The 23231-nt window shown below is 40.5% G+C and overlaps 2 protein-coding genes across 5 annotated transcripts in view; one reads left to right on the top strand and one right to left on the bottom strand.

Annotated features, from left to right (window-relative positions):
* The window catches only part of ACACA (acetyl-CoA carboxylase alpha), a 256134-nt gene extending 244703 nt beyond the window's left edge, over positions 1–11431 (bottom strand). The window contains exons 1-2 of the mRNA XM_014559143.2: positions 11191–11431; positions 9213–9338 (exon numbers count right to left, since the gene is read on the bottom strand). Of these exons, the coding sequence (XP_014414629.1) occupies positions 9213–9262 (50 nt within the window). The 5' untranslated portion in view covers positions 9263–9338; positions 11191–11431. The remainder of the gene's footprint in view (positions 1–9212; positions 9339–11190) is intronic.
* Positions 11432–11767: 336 nt separating this feature from the next.
* Positions 11768–23231, top strand: part of TADA2A (transcriptional adaptor 2A) — a 40154-nt gene continuing 28690 nt past the window's right edge. For 2 of the 4 annotated variants that reach the window (XR_004326589.1, XM_032498305.1), the window contains exons 1-4: positions 11768–11900; positions 15845–15970; positions 20273–20379; positions 21385–21444. Coding sequence is in view for 2 of the 4 variants with exons in the window: in XM_032498305.1 (XP_032354196.1) it covers positions 15946–15970; positions 20273–20379; positions 21385–21444 (192 nt within the window). In the remaining 2 variants the exon portion in view is untranslated. Of the gene's footprint in view, positions 11983–15844; positions 15971–20272; positions 20380–21384; positions 21445–23231 lie in introns of all 4 variants that reach the window. The other 2 variants (XM_032498306.1, XR_004326588.1) reach the window with 2 other exon arrangements.

Genomic DNA, 23231 nt, shown 5'->3' with positions numbered 1-23231 from the left:
AGTCCCATTTGGCTCCCAGAATCTGTTTTCCTTTTGCCTTCTAAGGCTGCATTTAAAAAGCAATTGGCACTTAAGTCTTAAAGTCCCGCAAAACTGAACATATTTCTTAGAAGGACTTCAAGGACTCCCACCTTGAAGGACTCTGCTTTGCCAACACAGACGTGACAGAATAAGTTGGCTGGATCGTCAGCATGTTCCAACCCTATTCGATTCTTTATGGCAGGAAGAGAAAAGAGCAGCTCTCAAAAAAACTACTAGTATCTGTCATTGTCTTATTGTGAAATTAAACCAGCTAATCTGCCTTTCCTAGGCATTTATAACAACCCTATAGTGTCAAAAAGAATTGCAACCTGTAGCAATATCTAAACTCCTGGGCCTATTTTCCACTAAAAAGCACTGAGCTCTCCAGAGTAAGCCATTAAGTATCTTTGCAGTAATATTTTTATTCGTCTAAGCACAGGGATGATGAACTTTGGCAGAGTAGACAGCCCATGTGCCGGAGCAGCATCACGCTAGAGAATTCTGCCTGGCTTCCTCTTCTCTCTGCTGTGGTATCACTGTTTACCCTTTTAGCTCCTGCCTTCCTGTCTAAAAGGAAATAACCCAATTCCCACATCTATACTTTCCATGAAATCTTTACATTCCAACATGCTCATTCTTCCTGGTGGATTAATTTTAAGCTTTTCATCTCTAACTGTAGATAATGACGATAGCTAACCATAACGCACATCTACTGTGTAAGAATAAAAGCTCTGTCTTCTGCTAAGTTAATGTCTGGAAACAGGTAGGTTAGGGAGCCTATCACTGGTCTGCACCACCCCAGCCCCGAATCCATCTCCCCACGGCCACTCTCCTGCCTCTCTTCAGTCTGCACACAGTTCCCCCCATTGCAGCTAGAGTGAGCTTTCCAAAATGCAAGTTTGAGCTTGCTCCTCTTCTGCCAAAAACCATTCAGTGACTTCCCATTGCCATCAGGATAAAACCCCAAATCCTTAAGATGACTGCCAATGTAAATCAACTAAATTGCAAGTTAAAAATTAAACTTAAGACAACTGCTGGGGCCCTCGATAGCCTAGCCTGCCTCCCTTCTCCAGGCCCACCTCCCCTCTCTCTTCCCATTACTCCAGCTTCGGCCACAGTGGACTAGCTTCCCTCTTCCTTGCCTCAGGGTCTATGATGTTCCCTCTGCCTGGAATGCTGTTTCCACTTCCTCATCCTACCTTCCCCTTCCTTCACTGTTTGCCTGTTAAATACCTGCTCCTCTTTCAGAGAGTGGCTTGATAGTACCTCCTTAATAGACCTCCCCCACCGACCTCCCAAACTCCACCAGATTCCCCTATTATACCTTTTATAGTGTACATTTCCTTCATGGTGTTCATCTGTTTGTAATGATGTGTTTCTGTGGCATTTGATTGATGTCGGTCTCTCCGACAGAAGTGAGCTACATTGAGGACAGGGACCAGGTCTGTCTTGCTTACATCTACATTGCATTCCTAGGTCTGGGGCTGTCTCTGACACATATAGGGACTTAGAAAATAACTGCCCTCAATGAATTGAATTGGTTCTCTTCCCTGACTCTCTTTACTTGAAGGATCCCAGATACCAGAAATTTAGAACCCATCTTCTCTGTGTCCTTCCTTCTTTTACCATGAGTCACCAGCTGGGCCTTCATCTCACTTATCCATCTGAAGTAGCTACAATTCTTATCTCCATCTTATAGAAGAGAAAACTGAGGACCAGAGACTTGCCTAAGGTCACAGAGCTAGCAAGTGAGCCCAGCTAGGATTCCAGTATAAGTCACTGACCTCAAAATCTCTATGCTCTATGACACATGAGCCCTATCAATTTATATCTTTCACTGAGATTTCTCTTGAGTGCTTGATCTCTTTCTCATCTATTTCTTTATATTAGGAGGATTACTCTTTGTGATATGAGTTCCATTTTTTCCCATTTTCTTTCTTTTTTTCAATTGAAATAGTCAGTTTACAATGTTGTGTCAGTTTCTGGTGTGCAGCACAATGCTTCAGTCCATACATGAACACACATATATTCCTTTTCAGATTCCTTTTCATCATAGGCTATTACAAGGTATTGAATATAGTTCCCCACTGTTATACAGCAGGACCTTGTTATTTATCCATTTATATACAGTAGTGTGTATCTGCTAATCCCAAACTCCTAATTTATCCCTCACCTGCCCTTTCCCCTGTGGTAACTGTAAGTTTGTTCTCTATGTCTATTTCTGTTTCATAAATAAGTTGATTTGTGTCATTTTTTTAGATTCCACATAAAAGTGGTATCACGTATTTGTCCTTCTGTCTGACTTACTTCAGTTAGTATGGTAATCGTTAGGCCCATCCATGTTGTTGCAAATGGCATTATTTCATTCCTTTTTATGGCTGAGTAGTAATCCACTGTGTGTGCGCGCGCGCACACACGCATGCGCATAGTAAATACATGGTCAAATTATTAGCCTCTGTTTTATGCCTTCTGTATTTTGATCCAAAGTGAGAAAGATTTTCCTTCCCCATGCCAAGATTATGAAGGAATTGTCTCATATTTTCTTTTAGTACTTTCATAGTTTTCCATTTTTATTTAAATATTTAATCCATTTGGAGTTTATCCTGGTGTAAGATATAGACTGACATTTCTTTTTTTCCCCAGACAGTCATCCAATGGTCCACATCATCTATTGAGTAGCGCACCTTTATCAATATACTAATTCCTAGATGTATTTTGGTTTGCTTCTGGACTTTTTATTCTCTTCCACTAATATGCAAGTCTATCCATATGCTGGTATAATTGGCACTTCTTTTTTTCCAATGAGCACTCTTTAACCTTTGCCTTTGACTTCTCTGTAGTTGACTAATCCATCTTCCTTGCTGTACTCTCAGTGCTATGTTGTAAGATTACTGGTAGGTGAATAAACATGTACTTAGGGCAGTAGTAAACCAGGGGCACCAAAATAACGGCCATGAAGAGGATACAATCAAAGAGGTCACCATAGAGAAATCAGAACTTTGTTGGACCACCCTTACACATATTTTATAGCTTATAATATTTTAACTTACTTACTTACTTACTTTATTTATTTATTTATTTATTTATTTATTTATTTATTTATTTATTTATTTTCCCAAGGACAACCAGAAACGCTCTTTATTCACTAGAGCTCGACACTGGGGCCTTGCCCTGAGCCAAGAACTTAACCACTTAAAATCTGACTGGGTCTTTTCTTTTGCACCTAAAATCTAGGCAGTTGCCATTCCCATCCCAGCATTAAAATCCCTCTTCCTGTGAGAGCTTCCCTGACTTAACTGTTGGAGGATGAAAAAGTGGGAGGGAAAATAAAGGCTGTTACAAACTATCTGGGACGGGTAGGTGGCGGAGGGATGTTGACCCTCTCACTGGGGAATGGACCCATCTGGTGACTTGATGTTGGGGGCAGGAGTTCAGTAAAACGGAATGAACTGTGGGAAGTACAACCAGGGGGAGTTCAAGGGTATCGGCTCACCCCAAAGCAGTCTACCCCCGACATTTTTATATTAAATTACATGGGAAGCACCGTAATATTTTCAGGGCCTACAGGGTCTTAATGATGCTCTGCTGACGACCTCCCCACTCCACATCCTGGCTGCCCCTTCACTCCCTTCAGTCCACCTCTCCCTTTCCTCACTACGGGCTCTTCCTGTGAGTCTTACCTGTTGTTGCCATCCAAGTTTCTATTCTTTTTCTCTTTTTCCATTCAATGAACTCAGGCAATCTCCTCCTCTCTGTGGTTTCAAAATTCCCAGATTTGTGCTGACATCCTAATCTGTGTCTCTGACCTAGATCTCTCCTTTAGCCTTTGAATCTGCTTAGTGAACGCCACCTGTACGTCCTAGAGACACCTCAAACTCAACATATCCAGAGCAAAACCTGCCCTTTTCTGCTTCATGTCTGCTCTTTGCCCTATGGTCCCTCTCTTGGTGGACTTTGGAGAATCATCTTTAATGATGATTCTCCTTACTCACTCTTCTCCCCCTAATTACTTCTTAAACACCTTAAATTCATTTATTCTTCCTCATCACCACTCCGATGATGTTGTTTGAGCCCTCAGCATCCCTTAGTTGGACTGCTGAAACTCCTGGCCTTTCATTTTGCCATTTTTCAGTCCACATCACTGCCAGAGAGACAGGTCTAAAACCAGATTAGTGATAACACCACTCTTCAACTCAAAATGCCTCACTGGCTCTCCATGGCCTCCGGAGTAAAGGGCAAGTCCACCAAAGTCTGACCTCTGTGTACGTAGGCAACTTCACGTACAGTGGCTCTCCTTCCTTGCTCTCTGTACTCCAGTCGCACAGACCAGACTGGCCATGCTATTTCATGCTTCTGACCTTTGAATAATTTGTTCTCTCTATTTGGAATTTCCTTCCCACTCTTCTCCAAGACTTAACTCGTCACTTCCCAGAGATTCTTAATTTTCCCTTAATTCTCCCTAGAACTGACTAATCTCTTCTTGGAGCCCTCAGTGTACCCAGCCCATCTCTGTTACAGCCCATATTGTCTTGTATTTCATTTACCTGCATGCACGTCTGTCTCCTTAACTAGACACTGAGCTTCTCTGATGGCAGAGATTATTTTATTAGTCTTTGAATCCCTAGTACCTGGCACAGTCCTTCACCTACAATAGGGCTCAATAAATATTTATGGAATGAAGGCATAAACACATAAGAATGCTTTAGAATTTTCAAATAAAGAGGCCTGCTCTTTAGGTTGAGTTTGTGGAAGGCTAGCAGGCTGTCTGTCCAAAGAACTCTCAGGTTGTTTCACAGGCTTAGAAATCCAAATTTTCCACACAGAGAGAATGGTCCCCATATTTAGGAGCAGATTCAGTCACCAAATTCATGCATAAAATCATCAACTTATTTATAATGAGAAATGCAATTGTCACATGTATAGAAATACTGTCTTTTCTATAACTACCCTGAACTTCAAGGTAGGCCTATGTGGGAAGCTGCATTATTCATACATCATTCTTTCACCTAAGCACACTCAATGAAGGAGAAAAAAATCTTATTCTTGAGAGGGAAAAACAATCTTACCTTTTATATATAAAGTACAGATATACATAAAGTACATAAACAGGTATATAGCTAGCATATCTGGTATTAAAGGTATTAAAACTTCATTGGGGAGGGGCAGGGTATAGCTCAGTGGTAGAGTGCTTGCTTAGCATGCACAAGGTCCTGGGTTCAATCCCCAGTACCTCCTCCAAAAATAAATAAATAGGTAAATCTAATTAACTCCCCTTCCAAAAAAAAATTAAAGAAAAAAAAAAAAACACTTCATTGGGAGCTGGAAAGAGAAAGAAAAATGCCATATGATATCACTTATATGTGGAATCTTAAAAAAAGGACACAGATGAACTACTTATTATTTATAATTTAGATGACTGATTTCTTGAATATGTGTAAGCACATCTGACTGCCCTTTATAATTGGATTACCGCATTCTGTTGATTCTTATTTTGTGGTTGGTTTTATTCCTTTGATAACTATGTAAGTTTGAAAAGCTAAAGCTCTAAACTGTTTTTAGAAACGATGAACAGTACACATATGTAAATTAAAAATACGTGCAGTATATTGTGTATATGTATTTACATGCAATATGTGGTATATGTGCAGTCAAATTGTAACAATGTTGTCTAGTAAAACTGAAAAATGGAAAAAAATGAAACTGAAATTGGAGTATAGATCGTTTTTGAAAGGAGGTAGGTATACAATACAATAAACTGGGACTATGAAAAGTGAAAAAAACTTCATCAGGAAAGCAATTAAGAAAAAAAAATCTAAAAAAGCTCTTTAGGGCTGGCAATCATGACTTTTAAAAAAAGGTTGAGAAACACTAGTCTAACCTCTATATGATTCTTTCTTAAGGAATTAGAATAAGTGGAGTCAGTTCTAAAATTCAAATATTCAGTGGCATTAGGTTGATACAATATCTCTACAGCATAACAGCCCATAATGGAGCGACTGTGCTTGAAATTCATCGGCCAAGATTCTCATCCTTGAACTCAGCTTCAACTGGCTCCAACTCTTCCATTATTATCTTCTCCCTCTTTTAGGCTGACACATTCCCTCTTTGGGGGTGTTATACATATTCTATATTCCTTAGGAGCCATTCTATTTCCTCAACAACAACAACAAAAAAGGATCCTGCTGGGATCCATTACCTTCTAAGGGTGTATAAAGCCATGTTTAGAAGTTGGGGATAGAAGTTTGAATCTCTACAATGCTGCCTGCTTACACTCTCTGAGCATCAATTACTGCATCAGTAAAATGGAAGTAACAAGGGGTTTTTAAGGACAAAAGGGTTTTTTAAGGACTAAAAGGAATAAATATATACAAAGAGCCTTGAGCAGTAGCTATTTTTAGGACCAAGTTGGGAGGAAAACCTTGCTGTGTCATTTTGAAGAGTGTGTTTATGTCTGTGAGCCCATGATGAAACAGTAAAGGGTTTCAGAGAAAATTGTTGTCCTTGGCATGTTTATAGATGCTAGAAAATTAATAAAGTGAGCAAACTCTAAAAAAATGTGTTTGGCTGTGTAAAAATAACCAATTACAGCCGTTTATGTAACTAACTTAACATTTAAGGCCTAATTATCATGCAGCACAATAACAATTACATATGTCATTAAATATGCATCAGATTAACCTTGCAAGTTTTATTTGATTACAACAGTACTCACTCTGTACTCTAAAGAACATCCTTACAGTTAATTGCTCATAATGCATAAGTCTGTTCACTATTTACATTAATTAAATGGGACAGAGTTCCTGAATATGTCCTGCATTTAAGGTAAGGCTGGATTATCCATCCTTGATTGCAACCACACATTTGCCCTATGACTTGTAAGATAATGTATACTTTAGTTGTGTACAGTGAGGAAGTTGCTAAAGAAGCAGGCAGCAAAAGAAAATTTTGTTTAATTGCTTGGTGTTCTGGAAACTTACAGGTTTCTAGTAGATAGTTCTTGATTCGAGTAATGATAAAATTCTAGTGCTGAGCACTAGCCAACCCAGCCTAGAACAACTTCTAAGCAAGCCCCATGGTCTTACTAGGGAGCACTTCTAGAATTAAAATTACAATGATCATTTATTTGATTCCGTCATGAACTAGGTACTATACATACATCATCACATCCTTATAAAACTCTTATAAATTAGGTATTATTTTCATTTTACATATGAGGAGAAGAGAGTCACAGAAAGATAATAACTTGCCTAAATTCTTGAAGGTATTCAAATTCAGGGAAGGCTTCAAAGTACATGTTTTTTCAGTCATATTAAACGGTGGCAGGTTTCTTACAGTTCATATTTCAAACATGTACCAGGTATTTGGAGGTTGCAAAAGAGTACAGACTGTCTGTCATCAAACGATGCAAAATACTTTAGGAGCCTATTTCGAAGGTCAGCAGGTGGAGGCCCTGTCCACCAGGCTGAAAGGTATGCAGCTAGGTTGCCTAGTAGGCATTTCAAATTTTTCTGATAAACAGGAGTCACTCAGCAATAAAGATTCCTGATTAACCTTTTTGGGTTCTCCCCAAAGCCTGCTGATTCTAGAGACAGATATCCCGTGTTTTGTGGAGAATCAAAAAGAAGTCAGTGAGGTAAGGAAGAGGCAGAAGAGATGAGTAGCAAAGGGCTGGATTCATGAAGATTCTGCTTAACGGCCATGACATTATGAAAATCCTGGTACCTGCTAACTCTTCAGTTTTGAATAGTCAGAGGGAGTTTATTAGTTATACCTGGGCAGACCTGATTTTCATTCTGGCTGTGCTTCCTAATAACTGAATGACTTTGGGCGAGTGGTTTTACCTCTATGAGCCTATTTTTCTTTATGTATAATATGGGGTGCAGCAGGGTCTTTTAGCAGAATTATTTTTTTCCCCTTTTGCTCACCTTTGAGATCTCCAGGGCCCTCTTACTTATGCAGAAGCTCCCCAGACAGGCCACTGTGTGGAAAAACAGCTTTATGTAGACCTTACATTTCTTTAAGTAGATTAGTAGGAGTACTTCAACCCTTCCTCTGCAGATTGGTCATGATTGAGGTTGATCAAGTTAAAAAAGCAGTCTAGGAACCTCCTGGAAGGAAAAGGACTGATTCCCTAACTCCTTTGACTAAGGTGGCTACAAAAGGAGAAAGATGTGGACGGGTAGGGGGAACGGGAGCAAGAGGAGGGCAATCATCCTGAATACCAGAGGCAGCAACAGAGGTGGAGGAGGCTGGAACCAGCCCTGAGCTGGGCCGTGGTGGAGCCAGGGCTTCTGGGCAAGTGCCTGAGTGTGCAGACTCACAGAGCTGAGACCTAAGAGCTGCAACCCTTGAGGCTCAGGCTTGTCACTTCCATGGGGGGAAGGCTCCGGAACTGCACCTCTGATTCTAACCACAGCAGCTACGCAGTTGAAGAGGATCTCTTGGAATATTCTGGACTCAACCAATGGCAGCCACGGTCCAGAGCCTGACAGTAGGATGCAATTTTCCTGGTTGGGTTTTGAGTTCAACAGTCAACCTCCTCAGTTAGTTAAGAATGGAAGGGCTTGGAGAATGTGCTATTAGACTGCCCTGAAGGTCAATCTTCAAAAATATTTAGTCCAACATGGACTGATCTTGGATACTATCAATGTAAATTTCTGTCTTAAGAGGATGAAAGTTGTTTTTTCAGGTTCCTTTACAGTGTTTAGTGAGGGGAGCAACATGGCACTGAGCCACCTCTGCTATGACAGGTTAAATACAGGGTGCGCTGGAAGCAAGTAAGGGGGACACAAAACCCAGGCTTTGGGGGGAGGTTCCTGAGGAAGTGATGTCTAAGTGAAGTGGAGGTTCCTTAGCACAGGAAACTTGGCAGTAGCAGACAATATAAGGGGAAATGGAGATACTTTCATCTGGGAGAATGAAGTGTAAGATGGGGGAGTGATGACAAAGAAATAGGAAGACACTAGACCCTGAAGGGCCTTCTACAAAGAGTGACCATACAATTAGTGTACAAACAGAGACACTGCTGAGAGTGAAATGAGACAATATTACTAATTATACAGGGACAACAGGAGTACACCAGGACTGTCTCAAGCATCAGGACTTACGGTCACCCTACTTGGAAGTCAGGTTCAAGTGACTGCTTAGACCTCTTGTGAAAGCATAAATTGTCAGACATCCCCTCTTTTTACCTTTTACTTTCTTGCCTGAGTGACTTCATCCATAACTTTGCCTTGCTCATTTCACAAACATTTGTCCAGGATGACTTCTGGGCACTGAGGTTCCAAAGAAAAAAAGACAGTGTCTGTCCTCAAGCTCTGTTGAAAGAAGACAGGCATCCAAAGAAACAATTCTAATACAGTTGTACAATTTTAGCCCTGGCTTCTCCTCTGAGCTCTAAATTCACTCATGTCATTTCCACTCCGACTGCAAAGCACAGATCTGAAACAGAACTTTTCATTTCCTCTCCAAATCTGTCTTCCTTCAGCTGGCCTTCCACTTCTTCAGCTGGTCTTATAACTGATGCTACTATGCACTACATTGTTGCAGGAAGAAACGCAGAAAAGCACTGCCTTAATTACTGTTATCCTTCCTCTCGCTGTGCATTTTGATTTCGCCACATCTTTCTTAAGCACAATGACTAAATTGGGGCTTAGAATTCTAATGAGGGCCTAACATCAACTGAAGAGGAGGGGTAGTTTCCAGATGCTTGAATGCTACATTTTTAATGAACAGACCCCAGTATCACATGGGACTGTTTTTCCACAGTAGTACAACATTGATGACTCATATTCAGGTTGTTGACAATCATGGCATCCAGATCTGGAAACATGCCCTAGGCAGTCTCAAAAAATTTCAGTTTAGAGGGGGAAGGGATAGCTCAGTGGTAGAGTTTCTACTTAGTATGCATGAGGTCCTGGGTTCGATCCCCAGTACCTCCATTAATAAATAAATAAATAAATAAACAAACAAATAAATAAATGAATAAATAAATTTAAAAATTTCGGTTTAGGTGAGAAAGACATGAAGAAAAGTCCTACATATTTGACCCTATTTTCTGTTTGCAGAGAAGGTGAGAGCGGTATTAAAGGTGTAAAGGTGTAAAGGGGTAGGGGAAACATCAATGATCATAAACTATCTGTTGAGCAATTGCTGTGTAAAAGGACAATTTCTGCTTTAAAGGGCAATTTAATGTTTCTACCATCTATTCTCCACATAACTATCAGAGTGATCCTTTTAAAGCAAATCTGATTATCCCTTTGTTCTCAACCCTTCCATGGTATTCTTTCACATTCTAATAAAACCCAAAGTCCAGCATGGCTTACCAGATACAGGATCTGGCTTCTGCCAATGTTTCCCAACTTGCTTCTCTGATTTGCTGTGCTCCAGCCACACGGATCTCTCTGCTTCTTCTCCGACCTGCCAAGCAAGTCCTATTTCAGGGCCATTTGAACTGCTATTTATCTTTTCCTTTCTCTTCTCCTCTAGAAGTCCACACAGCAGCCCCCTTCATTTAATGATGAGATTTCTGCTTATGATTAAGATGCCTTCCTTTGTCTGCCCTATCTGCTAGAGCATCTCCACATCACTCTTATCCCTTTATTCTGATTTTTTCCCCATAAAACTTCCCACATTACTGAACATTATTATTTCATAATATATTATGTGTATTGCTTATTGTCAATCTCCCCTGACTATTATATGAAGCAGAGACTTGGTTTTGTTCACTGCTGAATTCCCAGCACCTAGAACAGTGTCCGTTTTTTTTTCCAGAATGAACTTGTATTACTCACATAGTAAAACATGAATAAAGAGGCCGCATAAGCGTAAAGTGTAAATGAATTCTACAAGAGGTTGGGCAAATTTATGAAAGAAAGACTTCTAAATACATGTATTAGTATAATGGTTAAGATAAACCACTGTTTGAATACCCTTCCCAGAGACGGTCTAGGAGTATGATCCCAAGTTATTCACAAGGCAGAGTCTAAAGGTCTTCATCTGGAAAACGGGATAATAATAATGAGTGTCTGCCCCATAAGGTTGTTTTTGAAGATTAAATGAGACCATGTATGCAGTTCCCTTTGTACAAAGGCTCGCATGCAATAAATACTTGACAAATGGCAGCTACTGTAATAATTAGTAGAAGTAACAAGAGATGTTGGGACATACCTAGCCCTCAAGATTGACATCAGAGTGGACCACCACATCCTCTCATCATCGCGCCTCAATCTGGGCCCCTAAAGCCCAAAGAGGGGATGGTTCTTTCCAAAGTAGATAATTTCGACGTTCCAGAAGCCTCTGAATCAAACGTACCCTGTGTACCCTTAAACCATTCAGGCAGTCTGGTTAATCCATGAGCAGCACTGCAAGACCCGGCTTCGAGAAGGCGACCACTGCTTGCCGTCCTTCGGCCCGGTCTCTTAGCCTCAATTTCCTCTGAGGCTGCAATAGGGGTGGGGATGGGAATGTTAAAAAACAAAAACAAAAACAAAAAAACACAAAAGCGGGGCGGTACCGGCCTGCTCCACCTCACCGCACTCTGGAGCGGATCAAACGGCACCAGGCAGGGGCAAGCCTGCGGCGACCAGCAACGCGCCCAGAGGGAAAACCGATTACAGGTCCGACTCAAAAGTCGGGCAAGCTGCTCAGCCCCATCCTCCCGCCAGAGGCCGGCGGCGGGCGCCAGGCGAGGGCCCGGGCAGGGGCCGAGCGAGGGGCGGCGGCGGGCGCGCAGCCGGCGGCGGGGCGGGAACAGGGCGGAGGCGGCGGGCGCGCGGCCCGCGGCGCGCTCGCGCCTGCGCCGCTCGGGAGCGAGCACGCAAGCCTGGGGGCGCGCACGGCTGGCGTTTCCTCGGCGCGGAGGAGGGGGACGCGGTGAGGTGAGGCACGAGGTGCTGCAGGGAGGGCGGCGGCGGGGCTTGAGCCCCTCTTGCGGGACAAGGGGGAGGCCGGGACCGCGAGGTACGGCGGGGACAGGGGCGGGCTGCGGGCCCTTGGGGCGTCGAGGGCGAGGGGGGCGAGCTGGCGCGAGGCGCGAGGCCACGCCGCGCGGTGGGGGAGGGCGGCGCGGGCCCGGCTTGCGCCCTGGGGCCCCGCCCCGCTCGGGAGCCTGGCGCGTCCCGCCCCCTGGGCGGTCGTGCTGGGTCCCATCCTCGGTATATTACGGACTCTGCAATGAAGCTCGTAATCCCAATCTGGACATCCCTAGTGTGCCGTGCACCTGGCCGACGTTACCCGTTGAGTTTTCCAGTGGGCCTTCCAGAGTAGGTATTTCAGGCCCAGTTTTTACAGCCGAGGCTGTCTGAGTCTCCAGTAGAATGACTTGCCCTAGATCACACAGCGAATAAGGAAAGTAGTGAGGCTTGGAATCTTGAACGCAGAACTCCCAAATCTGCCCCTGTCCTCTGCACCACACTGAATGCCTTTCTCGACGGCCCCTTCCCTCCTCTTCCCGGTAACTTTGAATTTGGCAAATGTTAATTTGGAGCTAGCACCCATCCTTTCGTGGATGTTAGCGTCAGAAATGTATGTTGAGAGAAGAAAAGAGAGGAAGAAAGAAGAGTCTGCTTATTGCAGTATTGTGCTTACGACGTGGAGTGTTTTTGAGACTTGTTACATCCTTTTCTTGATCATCTCTACTAACCTCTGCTGAAGGGGCGCTGCTATTCACTACTTGTAAGACATTGTGCAAGTAACATAATCTTTCAGAGCTTCCTTTCTCCCTTTGAAAAAGTAGCATGTCTCAGAAGGTTGTGAGGATTGGGAGATTATCCACATACAGTGGTACCACAGTACCTGGCATATGAGAGAAGTTCATTAAGTTCTGGCCATTTTATTTTGTTTAATATTCTATTTTTTTTATTGCACTACAGTTGGTTTACAGTGTGTTTCTGGTGTACAGCATAGTCGTTCATTTATACGTATGTAAATAAAAGATATTCCTTTTCATATTCTTTTCCATTATAGGCCATAACAAGGTATTGAATATAGTTCCCTGTGCTATAACAGTAGGACGTTGTTGTTTATCCATTTCATATCTAGGTTAGTATCTACAAATCCCAAACATGCAGTTTATCCCTCCTTACCCTCTTTTCCCCTTGGTAACCTTAACCTTTGTTTTCTGTGTCTGAGTCTGTCTCTGTTTTGTAAATAAGTTTGTGTCCTTTTTTTTTTTTAGATTCTATGTATGAGCGATATCTTTTGTGATATCATACAGTATTTTTCTTTCTCTTTCTGGCTTCACTTAGAATGACAATCTCCATGTCCATCCATGTTGTTGCAAATGGCATTATTTTTTCCTTTTATGGCTGAGTAGTATTCCACTGTGTGTATATACCAAAACTTCTTTATCCAGTCATCTGTTGATGAACATTTAGGTTGCTTCCGTGTCTTGGCTGTTGTAAATAGTGCTGCTATGAACATTGGGATGCCTATATCTTTTTAAATTAGAGTTTGCTCCAGATATATGCCTAGGAGTGGGATTGCTGGATCATAGAGTAAGTCTATTTTCAGGTTTTTAAGGAATCTCCACACTGTTTTCCATAATGGCTGCACTAAACTGCATTCCCACCAACAGTGTAGGAGGGTTCCCTTTTCTCCACACCTTCTCCAGCATTTATCCTTTGTGGACTTTTTAATGATGGTCATTCTGACTGGTGTGAGGTGATACCTTGTTGTAGTTTTGATTTGCATTTCTCTGATAATTAGCAATATTGAATATTTTATTCATGTGCCTGTTGGCCATTTGTATGTCTTCATTGGAAAATTGCTTGTTCAGTTCTTCTGCCCATTTTTGGATTGGATTTTTTATATTTTTGTTACTGAGTTGTATGAGCTGTTTGTATATTCTGGACTGTTAAACCCTTGTCAGTTGCAGTTGTTTGTGAATATTTTCTCCCATTCCATAGGTTGTCTTTTCGTTTTATTTATAGTTTCCTTTGCTGTACAAAAGCTTATAAGTTTAATTAGATCCCATTTGTTTATTTTTGCTTTTATTTCTATTGCCTTGGTAGACTGCCCTTGGAGAACACTGCTACAATTTATATCAGAGAACGTTTTGCTTATGTTCTCTTCTAGGAGTTTTATGTTGTCTTATGTGTAAGTCTTTAAGCCATTTTATTTTTGTGTATGATGTGAGGGAGTGTTCTAATGTCATTAATTTACATGCAGCTCGGATGCTTTTCCAATACCACTTGTTGGAGAGACTGTCTTTTCTCCATTGTATATTCTTGCCTCCTTTGTGGAAGATTGATTGACCATAGGCGCAGTGAGTTAATTTCTGGATTCTCTTTTCTGTTCCATTGATTCATATGTCTGTTTTTGTGCCAATACCATGCTGTTTTGATTACTGTAGCTTTGTAGCATTACCTGCCTCCAGCTTCATTCTTTTTCTTCAGGATTGCTTTGGCAATTCTGGGTCCTTTGTGATTCTATATAGATTTTAGAATTACTAGTTTTAGTTCTGTGAAAAATGTCCTAGGTAATTTGATAGGGATTTCATTAAATCTGTAGATTGCTTTATGTAGTATGGTCATTTTAACAATATTAATCCTTCCAATCCAAGAGCTTGGGGTATCTGTCCATTAATTTATTACTGAGTGAATAATGCTCCTTGCTAAGCTCACTTTCCTTCAAACTCATTTTCCTGGGACTAGAACAGAGGAAGAACCACCCCAGCTCACCCTAAAAAAGACAAGTTCGTTGACATATCTGAGTGTTGCATACACTTAATGATGTATTAGTCCTCAAGCTAAAACTATCAGGTGAAAGAAGTCACTGTGGGAGAACTAAAGATGAATTAACCTTTTTGTAGAACATTTATTTGTTTGTTACATTTGTGTTTGTTGAGTTCTTTCTGCTTTGCATTGTGCTTGGTACTTTAAAACATACAAGTTCGTATTCAGTGTAGTGCCTGCTTTCATTTAGTCTAGAAATGGGGGAAATGTGCATTCAGAAGTAATCCTCACAAAGTTGAATGTGAAAAGTGCCAGAAAAGAGATAGATAAAAGTCTCTGGAAGTGTAGAAGGAGGGGGAATGTTTTCTTGGCTTAGTTGGTGAAATAGGAGTTCATTTATGTCTTCAGGAAGATACTTTGTACATACCCATTAAGTTTTGTTCAAAGAGTAAGTTAGTGAAAAAATGTATGTTGTAGCAGATAGGATTCCTAGTTTCTAGTAACAGAAGTTCATTCATATTGAAGTATTATTGGAGAGATACATAAATGGGGGGGGGGGACCTAAACAGGGGCCACCCTTTGGGGAACGGGATCTCAACAGGCAGAGCTCATAGACCAAACTCTTTGGCTAGTGAATGACTGGGCTCCAACTGCCCTTTGTCCGTTATGTCTTACTCAAGATTCAGATTTCTGTCAGAATAGATCTGGTTGCTTTAGCTGCTGTTGGGGTGGGAGATGGAGTATTGCTGTTGGCAACCCCCACCAAAACCGTATGCAATGTGGGAGAATCAATTTCCCAAAGGAAAGAGAGCTAAGAAGAGAGAGAGAGCTAAGAAGAGAGCTAAAGAGAGCTGGGCAGAGAAAACCAGTCGCTGTTTATTAGAAATATGTAACCTTTGTAGAGGGCTTACTATGGGCCAGGCACCCTGCCACATTATTTATGTGGATTTTGGTATTAAATCCTCACAACTCAAGAGGTACAGTTGTATCGTGCCCATTTTACAGAGGAGGAAGTAAGCTTACAGAGATAAAATAATTTGCTTCACCTTACAAAGCCAGAATGTGGCAGAACGTGTTGCATTATCTTCTCTTTATCTTGTCCCTTTAAATTATTTCCTCATCCCTGTGCCACTTTTGTTGGTTCACAGGGGTCATCAAGCTTTGTTGTGCGTGTTGGCCAGTTCTGAGGTCTCCCTGAAGGAGCACTGCATTGAGGAAGATCAAAGCAGCAGTCTTTGCCAACTAGGGAATGGACCGTTTGGGTTCCTTTAGCAGTAAGTACCATGAAGACAAGTCCCAGTTGAACATAAGTAGCAAACTGTGGTGGAAGTTGATCAAAGAGGGAAAATAAGCACTTTGAAGTTTAACAAAGCCCTGTGAATCTGATCCTAAAGGAGTAAGAGGATCAAATCAAAGTAAAATCACCCAGTACTACTGATTGCCCACTGAACATGCAATACAAACACATCACCCTAGGTCTTATAAGGAAATGAGGCGCACATGGCATAGTAACCTGTAGTTAAGATTTTAAAAAGCAGTTGGATTTCTCTCTAGAATCAGTAACATATTTCAGGTGCCTTGGTAAGAAATAATGTCAGTGGTAGAATAAAGAAAATATTCCCCATGCCCCTTTTTGGTGGAACTTGTATCCTAATAGTAAACTACAGTATAATAATAGTGCAGAGAATTATGTGTGAAGTAAGTCCAGGCAGCCACAAAGATGAAAAAATGCACTACCTTTTCTCTGATTCTGAAGAAAAGAGATTTGGCAGAAACAGAAATCCATTAGATGTTAGATAGTTAGATGTTAGTAGTGTCTCAATGAGAAGAATCAGAAAGGCACTTTTGCGATGTATTCTCTTTAGCAGTTTCTTAAAGGGGCTCTAATTGACTCTCATCACACTCCCTATGTAAATTTAGGACAGAATGGAGTCTTCAAAGACATCTAGTTCAAACCTCTCATTTTATACTCAGAGAAAGAACCTAAATGATTTGTCCCCATGCTGGAATGTAAACTGAAACCACCGTCTCTCCCTTTTTAAAATAATTTTTGAACGTTTTATTTGGAAATAATTTCAAACTTACAGAAAAAATGGAAGCATAAGAAAATACAAAGAATGCCCATACACCTTTTGTAATCCTTTTACTCTATTTGCCTGCGTTCTCATTCTCTATCCATAAATATGTCTACTTACACATACATGTATTTGTAAGTAGACACACACATCCCATATTTTTTTTTCAGAATCATTTGAATGTAAGGGACATACGTCATGGCCTTTACCCCTCAGGGCTTTATTTCCTGAGACTACTGAGGATATTCTGTTTTAACTTCAGTGTAGTCTAACCTCAGTAGAGTTACCAACTTTAGTGAGTATAACATCGATAAAGTACTTTTCTATAACCTACCATCTGTATTCCAGTTTCGTCCATTGACTCAATAATGTCCTTTATGAGGTTTTTCTCCTTCCCTTACAGGATAGGGTCAGAGTCAGGTCTTGCATTAAGTTACTATGTCTCTTTAACCTCCTTTAAACTGAAATAGTTCAGGGGGGGGGTTGTAGCTTAAGCGGTAGAGCGTACGCTTAGCCTGCATGAGGTCCTGGGTTCAATCCCCAGTACCTCTTCTAAACATAAAATAAGTAAACCTATTTACCTCCCTCCTCCTCCCCAAAAAATAATAAAATAAACTGAAATAGTTCCACAGTGTTTGTCTTTAGTGGCTGACTCTTTTGGAGAATACAGGCCCTTTCCCCCTTTTTAAAAATAGAATGTCTCAATTTGGGTTTTTCTGGTCTTGCTCTATCTCATTGGTGATGCTGACTTTGAAAACCCACTCAAGGTGTCTGTTTGAATTCTTTACCATATAATTTCTATTTTTTCCCTTGCATATAATAAGCAACCCATAAGGAGACACTTTCAGGCCATAAAATACCCTGTTCCTCATCAGAATTTCTCCCTAGTTAGCATCCACTGATGATTTTTGCTTGATCCAATTTTATTATGATGGTTGCAAAATGATTTTTTCCCCCAGATCAAGCACCCTCTCCACATTTACTAGTTAGCAGTTAGCATTTTACTATAATCAAGAGGCCATCTGTTTCACTTACTTACTTGCTTGCTTATTTATTTATTACCAGGATGGACACATGAATTCCTATTTTCTTAATGGTTTGTAATTCATTATTATACTTAATTATTTTGGTTCTCAGATTATCCTAATTTGACCACTGTGTGCCCCTTCAAGCTGGCTCTTGCAACCTTGTGGCATGCCCTTCCCCCGTCACTTTTTTGAGCATCTCCTTCCTTTTTGGCATGGCTGCATTTTCCAGGTACGTCTTGTACCTCCCACGCCCCAGCCCTAGAATCAGCCACTTTTCTGAGGAGCCCATGGTGCTTTTAGAGAAGAATGACATTAGAGACCAAAATCTGGCCTAAATACTATAATATTTTTAAAGTTCCTTTCACTGTTTGAAAATGAAATATAGAGATAATGTATCTACACCCATGCTTTCAAAGAAATAAAAATAATGCTCTAACTATGCTATAAAAGATAAATAAAAGAAGTAATTTATAATAAAATAATATGTATCTCAGTTTGTTTAGACATTACAGTAGAAGACGTGACTTAAGTAGTCAGATGCTGGTACCCCTATGTTGAATCACTGTGCATCTTACAACTACAAATGCACAATGATTCATATGTGTTGTGTTGGTGACTCAGAATACCACAGGCTTGAATAACTGTTCGTGAAGTTCTGAACAAAACAAGATAGATTCTCCTCTTGAAGTAATGCAGTTGCCTTCCTAGAAAATTCAGTACCTATTAAAGATATCAAGAACATTTTGTTTTATAAGTAATATGGAATTAGGTTCCAGGTCATGAAATTATAACCAGGTTTTTCACCTCCTTGAACATCTGGTGGGACATGTGAAAGTTGTGCAGGACACAGGCCAATCCTTATGTAGGAATATCGAGCATTGCAGGATATCTAGCATCCCTGGTCCCTGCCTGCCAAATGCCAGCAGTGCTCCCTAGTCACTGTGCAGTAAAAAAATACCTCAGATTTTCAGAATGCCTTCTTAGGGCACAGTTGAAAACCATTAAGTTAGGTAATTGATATAATGGAATATTATTCATCCGTGAAAAGGAATGAGGAAGAGCAATGTGTACCATCATGAAAGATGTTGACCATATATTGTCAAGTGAAAAAAAAACAGGCTATAAAACTTGAAGTGTAGTATCCCACTTTTGTTAAATATATATATACACATACATAGAGAAAGGGCTGGAAACCAGAATGTTAATAGAGGGTGACATACTTTATACTTCTGTTGTCTAAAACTTTTGAAAACAGAAACTAATTTTTACAAAATAATTCTTGATGTAAGGGTTTAAAAACTTTACTTTGGTCAGTCATTAGCCAAGTTTTTGTTATTACTGTTGAAGAAAGTTTGAGGAAAGTAAAACAAGCTTCTATCATCAAAATAAAAGGATGTGAGGAAGAAGGTAATTTGGCAAAAATTGGCTTTTAATATAAAATAATTTTTGTTCCTCCATGTCAAAATTTTTAATGGGAGAAGTGTAGTAATTGCTGTTTGATATATTTATTTTGAAGCTGTTGCCAGAAAGATTACCTTTCTTTCTCCTGTCATTTTCCCCAAGTCTTCATATAGAAACAAATGAAAAGAACAGTGATCACTACCTTAAGAAGTAAAGCGTGCCTTGAAGACTGTTTCTTGGACTTTAGGAAAGAAAATGCTATTCTAGAATGTGAGAAATCTTGCCCCAGGCTAAACAGACTAAATCTGCTTCAAAGCCTATTCTCTTAGACTCCTTTTGTTCATCACAGAGAGCAGCTCTGCTGAGTTGCCCTGACTCAAGAGTGGCAGAGTTGGGGGCAGCCAGGGACACACGTGCTTGCATTTTTATGACTTTAGAGAGTTTAGATTGTACTCCTTACCTTAATATTTCAGAGATAATACCTGCATTGGAACTGAAGGAAAGTCTATTTTGTTCTCTGCTTATTGTGGGAGAAAGGCAGGGAACTGTCCTGGGCTTAACTCCCACCTCAAATATAAAGTAGTGTGTCCCAAAATATATATTAAAGGGTTTTCCCCCCAAATTTTTATTACAAAAATCTTCAAACTTATAGACAAGCTAAAAGAACAGTGCAGCGATTACTTATTACCCATTGTCTAGATCCAGCAATTATTAACATTTTGTCGGATTGGCTTTGCCTGTAACTACGTATGTGTTGTGTAGGTTTGTGACTTTTTTTATTTGCCCCTGGAAAAGTAAATTGTGGGCATTCTGAAACTTCCAGTTAAAACTTGCTTTTGAAACTTCTTTGCAAGGTCCATATCTACTTAAGTGCTGTTTGAAATAGTAGGTATACTGTAGGAGGGAACACAGCTACCCTGAAATATAAAAACATAATTTTGGGGTTTTCTTATTTGGAATGAGCTCATCTTGTCTCCATGAACTTTTCAGCGAAGCCTCAGATTTTTACGTTCTTGCACTGAAGATAATCATAAGGTGTTTTGAAGCTAGTCTATTTTTCTTTCTGTCCTAGATGATCCCTCTGATAAGCCACCTTGCCGAGGTTGCTCCTCCTACCTCATGGAACCTTATATCAAGTGTGCTGAATGTGGGCCACCTCCTTTTTTCCTCTGCTTACAGGTAACTCATTAAAGGGAGGCTTCCCTGGTTTTATGAGTATAGTAAACTCAGAGTTGACCATCACTTGCTCAGAAGGACCATACCTTCTTAAATCTATTTTTTTCCAGTCAATCTTCTGTTACACATTTTACAAGTGAAAAACTGGGGAACAGAACAGGATGGACGAGATAGACTGTTGAATATTCCACTTTCCTGAATCAACTTAATGCTGTTGTTGTTGGTAGATTTGAAGTACTGGGTCTACAGTAAACAATTGGAGGAGTATTCCTTTCGATAGCACCTATGACACTGTTTATTATCTTACTGAAGAGTGATCTTCAGGTGGTAAACAAGGGAGCAAACTGTTTTGTGGATGATGGTGGTAATAGCAATACTAATTACAAGTGCTTACTCTGTGCCAGGCTCTATTTTGAGTACTTTGCATGAACTGACCTTTAAATCATCACTGCAACTCTAGGAAATAAGTATGATTAGAATCCCTATTTTGTAGAGGAAACTGAGGCAAAGAGAGGTTAAGTCATTTGCACAAGGTCACACAGCAAACAATTTTTTCAAATCCAAGATGCTATTGATTAAAAGACGCATCACAATTTCAGAAGTGTTCAAGTGTAAGAATGGCTGATGGAGGTTATGATATACTTTTTATTATAAAATGAATCCTCATTTCAGTTTTAAAATGTGAAAAAATATATATCTTAGAATTGCTGAAATACTGTAAGTATGAAGCCAGGAGTCAAATTTAGGCAGTCTGCTTCCAAGACTTACGCTTTTATCGAAGGAGGGGTTGTCCTAGGAAAAAGTCTTTTTTTCAGATCGTTGGGTTTTTTTCTTCTCTAAAAAAGCCACTGAAAAACTGTGAATCTCACCTCCCTATTGTGACTGCAGACGCATGAATTCTAAAATCTCATCACAAATGAGTAGAATACCCCTAAGCCATCTTTTATCCTTTGAGAAAACATTTCAAAAAGTAGCTTTTTGGTAACTTTATTTTCCTTTCTTTTGCAGTGTTTCACTCGAGGATTTGAGTACAAGAAACATCAAAGTGATCATACTTATGAAATAATGGTAATGATGAAGTTGCAGGGAATTTCTGTATATTTTCAAGTATTATACTGAGAATTAGTCTTTTTTCCCCTTCATCTCTAGGTATTTCTTTCCTTTTTCTTTCCCCTTCTTCTGAATTAGGTAATCATTACCCCATAAACTTTTAAGGGGTTTATGGCTCTAAAATCATTTTATGTACAGAGATTTTTGTCTCAGATTAGAAGGAATTTAAAGGAAGTGCTTTTTGACGTTTACTGATAAAAGGATCAGAGGTGTACTGCTTTTTAGGTTCATTGATAAATGTGTTGTCAGTGTGTTTGGCTAATGATATTTTTATGCGGTTTGTGTGGGCAGTGGTGAAATTTATGTCTAGCACTCCATCCCCAGCCTTGGGGAAATCAGTTACCCTCGGAGGGTTAAGTTGTAAAACGAATGTAGAGTGAATGACATAGTAAGAAATAAAATCACTTTGAAGAGATAAGATTGACTTATAGGCCAGAATAAGACTTGGCTGTCATTTGATTGATCTTGTGCCACCTCTAAAGAAAGAATGAGAGGCAGATGTTGGTGGTGTCCTTCCAGTCTCTAGGCAGAGGACTGGGCCCTTTAATAAGCCAAAGTGAGTATCTGGTATGCTTGGCGGGTATATATACTTGGGAAGATAGTTTTGTCAATTACCAGAGCCTAACTCCTAGTTCACCAAGTGGCTTTCTTACAGGAAAGAATGCTGGCTGAGCATCTTCTTCATTGTGTATTAAGCCACTGATACTTGTATTTGTTTTCTCTTACTGCCATAGCAACTTAGCAAACATGGAGCAGCACAAATTTATCACCTCACAGTTCTGTAGGTCAGAAGACCATTAGGCTGAGTGGTTTGCTCCAGATTCCATAAGGCTGAAATGAAAGTGTTGGCCTTCCTGGCCCTGGGGGAGAGTCCACTTCCAGTCCACCTCTATTTTCATTCACGTTGTTGACAGAGGTCACTGCCTGGAGGTTGTGGGACTGATGCTACTGTTTCCTTCTTGGTTGTTGGCCGGGACTTGCTCTCAGCCTGTAGAGGTTCCTGGCCCCCTTTTCCCCGTATTCAGTGTCAGCAATGACAGGGAGTTGGTTATTGATGAAGTGCTTGGAGGCTCTCTGACCTCTCCTGGTTAATCTCCTGTACTGAGTCTCTCTGACTCTTCTGCCTCCCTCGTCTACTTTTAAGGGCCCATTTGATTACATTGGGGTCACCTGAATAATCCCCCTATTTTAAGGTCAGCTGATTAGTACCTTAATCCCACCAGCATAGTCCCTTTACAGTAATACTTTGATTGAATGATCAGAGGACAGGAATCTTGGCAGTGGGGGACATCTTTAGAATTCTGTGTACCGCAGCACTGTAGTGTATCTACTTCAGTTTCTTAAAGGTTTAGAAAGGGTGACTTAGCACATCAAACCCTGGTTATTTGTGAAGTCTTATTTAGGATGAGTTTCTGGAATGCTGAGAGTCAGATCCTGGTCCATAATGAAGTAGTCAGAGAAATGCTCCTTAGTAAGAGAGTTTGGTAGTCAGCTGGCTGGCCTTCCCCTACCTCTCCCTGCATACCTTCAGTCTTCTAAATAGTTTCTTCACTAATCATAAGTTTGGAATACATTTTTTTTTATATTAGACTTTGTTTATTAGAGCAGTTATAGGTTCACAGCCAAACTGATTAGAAAGTACAGTCATTTCCCATATAACCCTTGCCCCCACAAATGTGTAGCCTCCCCCGTTATTAACGCTTCCCTACCAGAATTGTACGTATATTATAATTGGTGAACCTGCA

This window comes from Camelus ferus, chromosome 16, assembly GCF_009834535.1.
Source record: "Camelus ferus isolate YT-003-E chromosome 16, BCGSAC_Cfer_1.0, whole genome shotgun sequence".
In the NCBI taxonomy this organism is placed as follows: domain Eukaryota; kingdom Metazoa; phylum Chordata; class Mammalia; order Artiodactyla; family Camelidae; genus Camelus; species Camelus ferus.
Note: the sequence above shows the minus strand (reverse complement) of the source record. Positions and strands in the feature narration are given on the sequence as shown.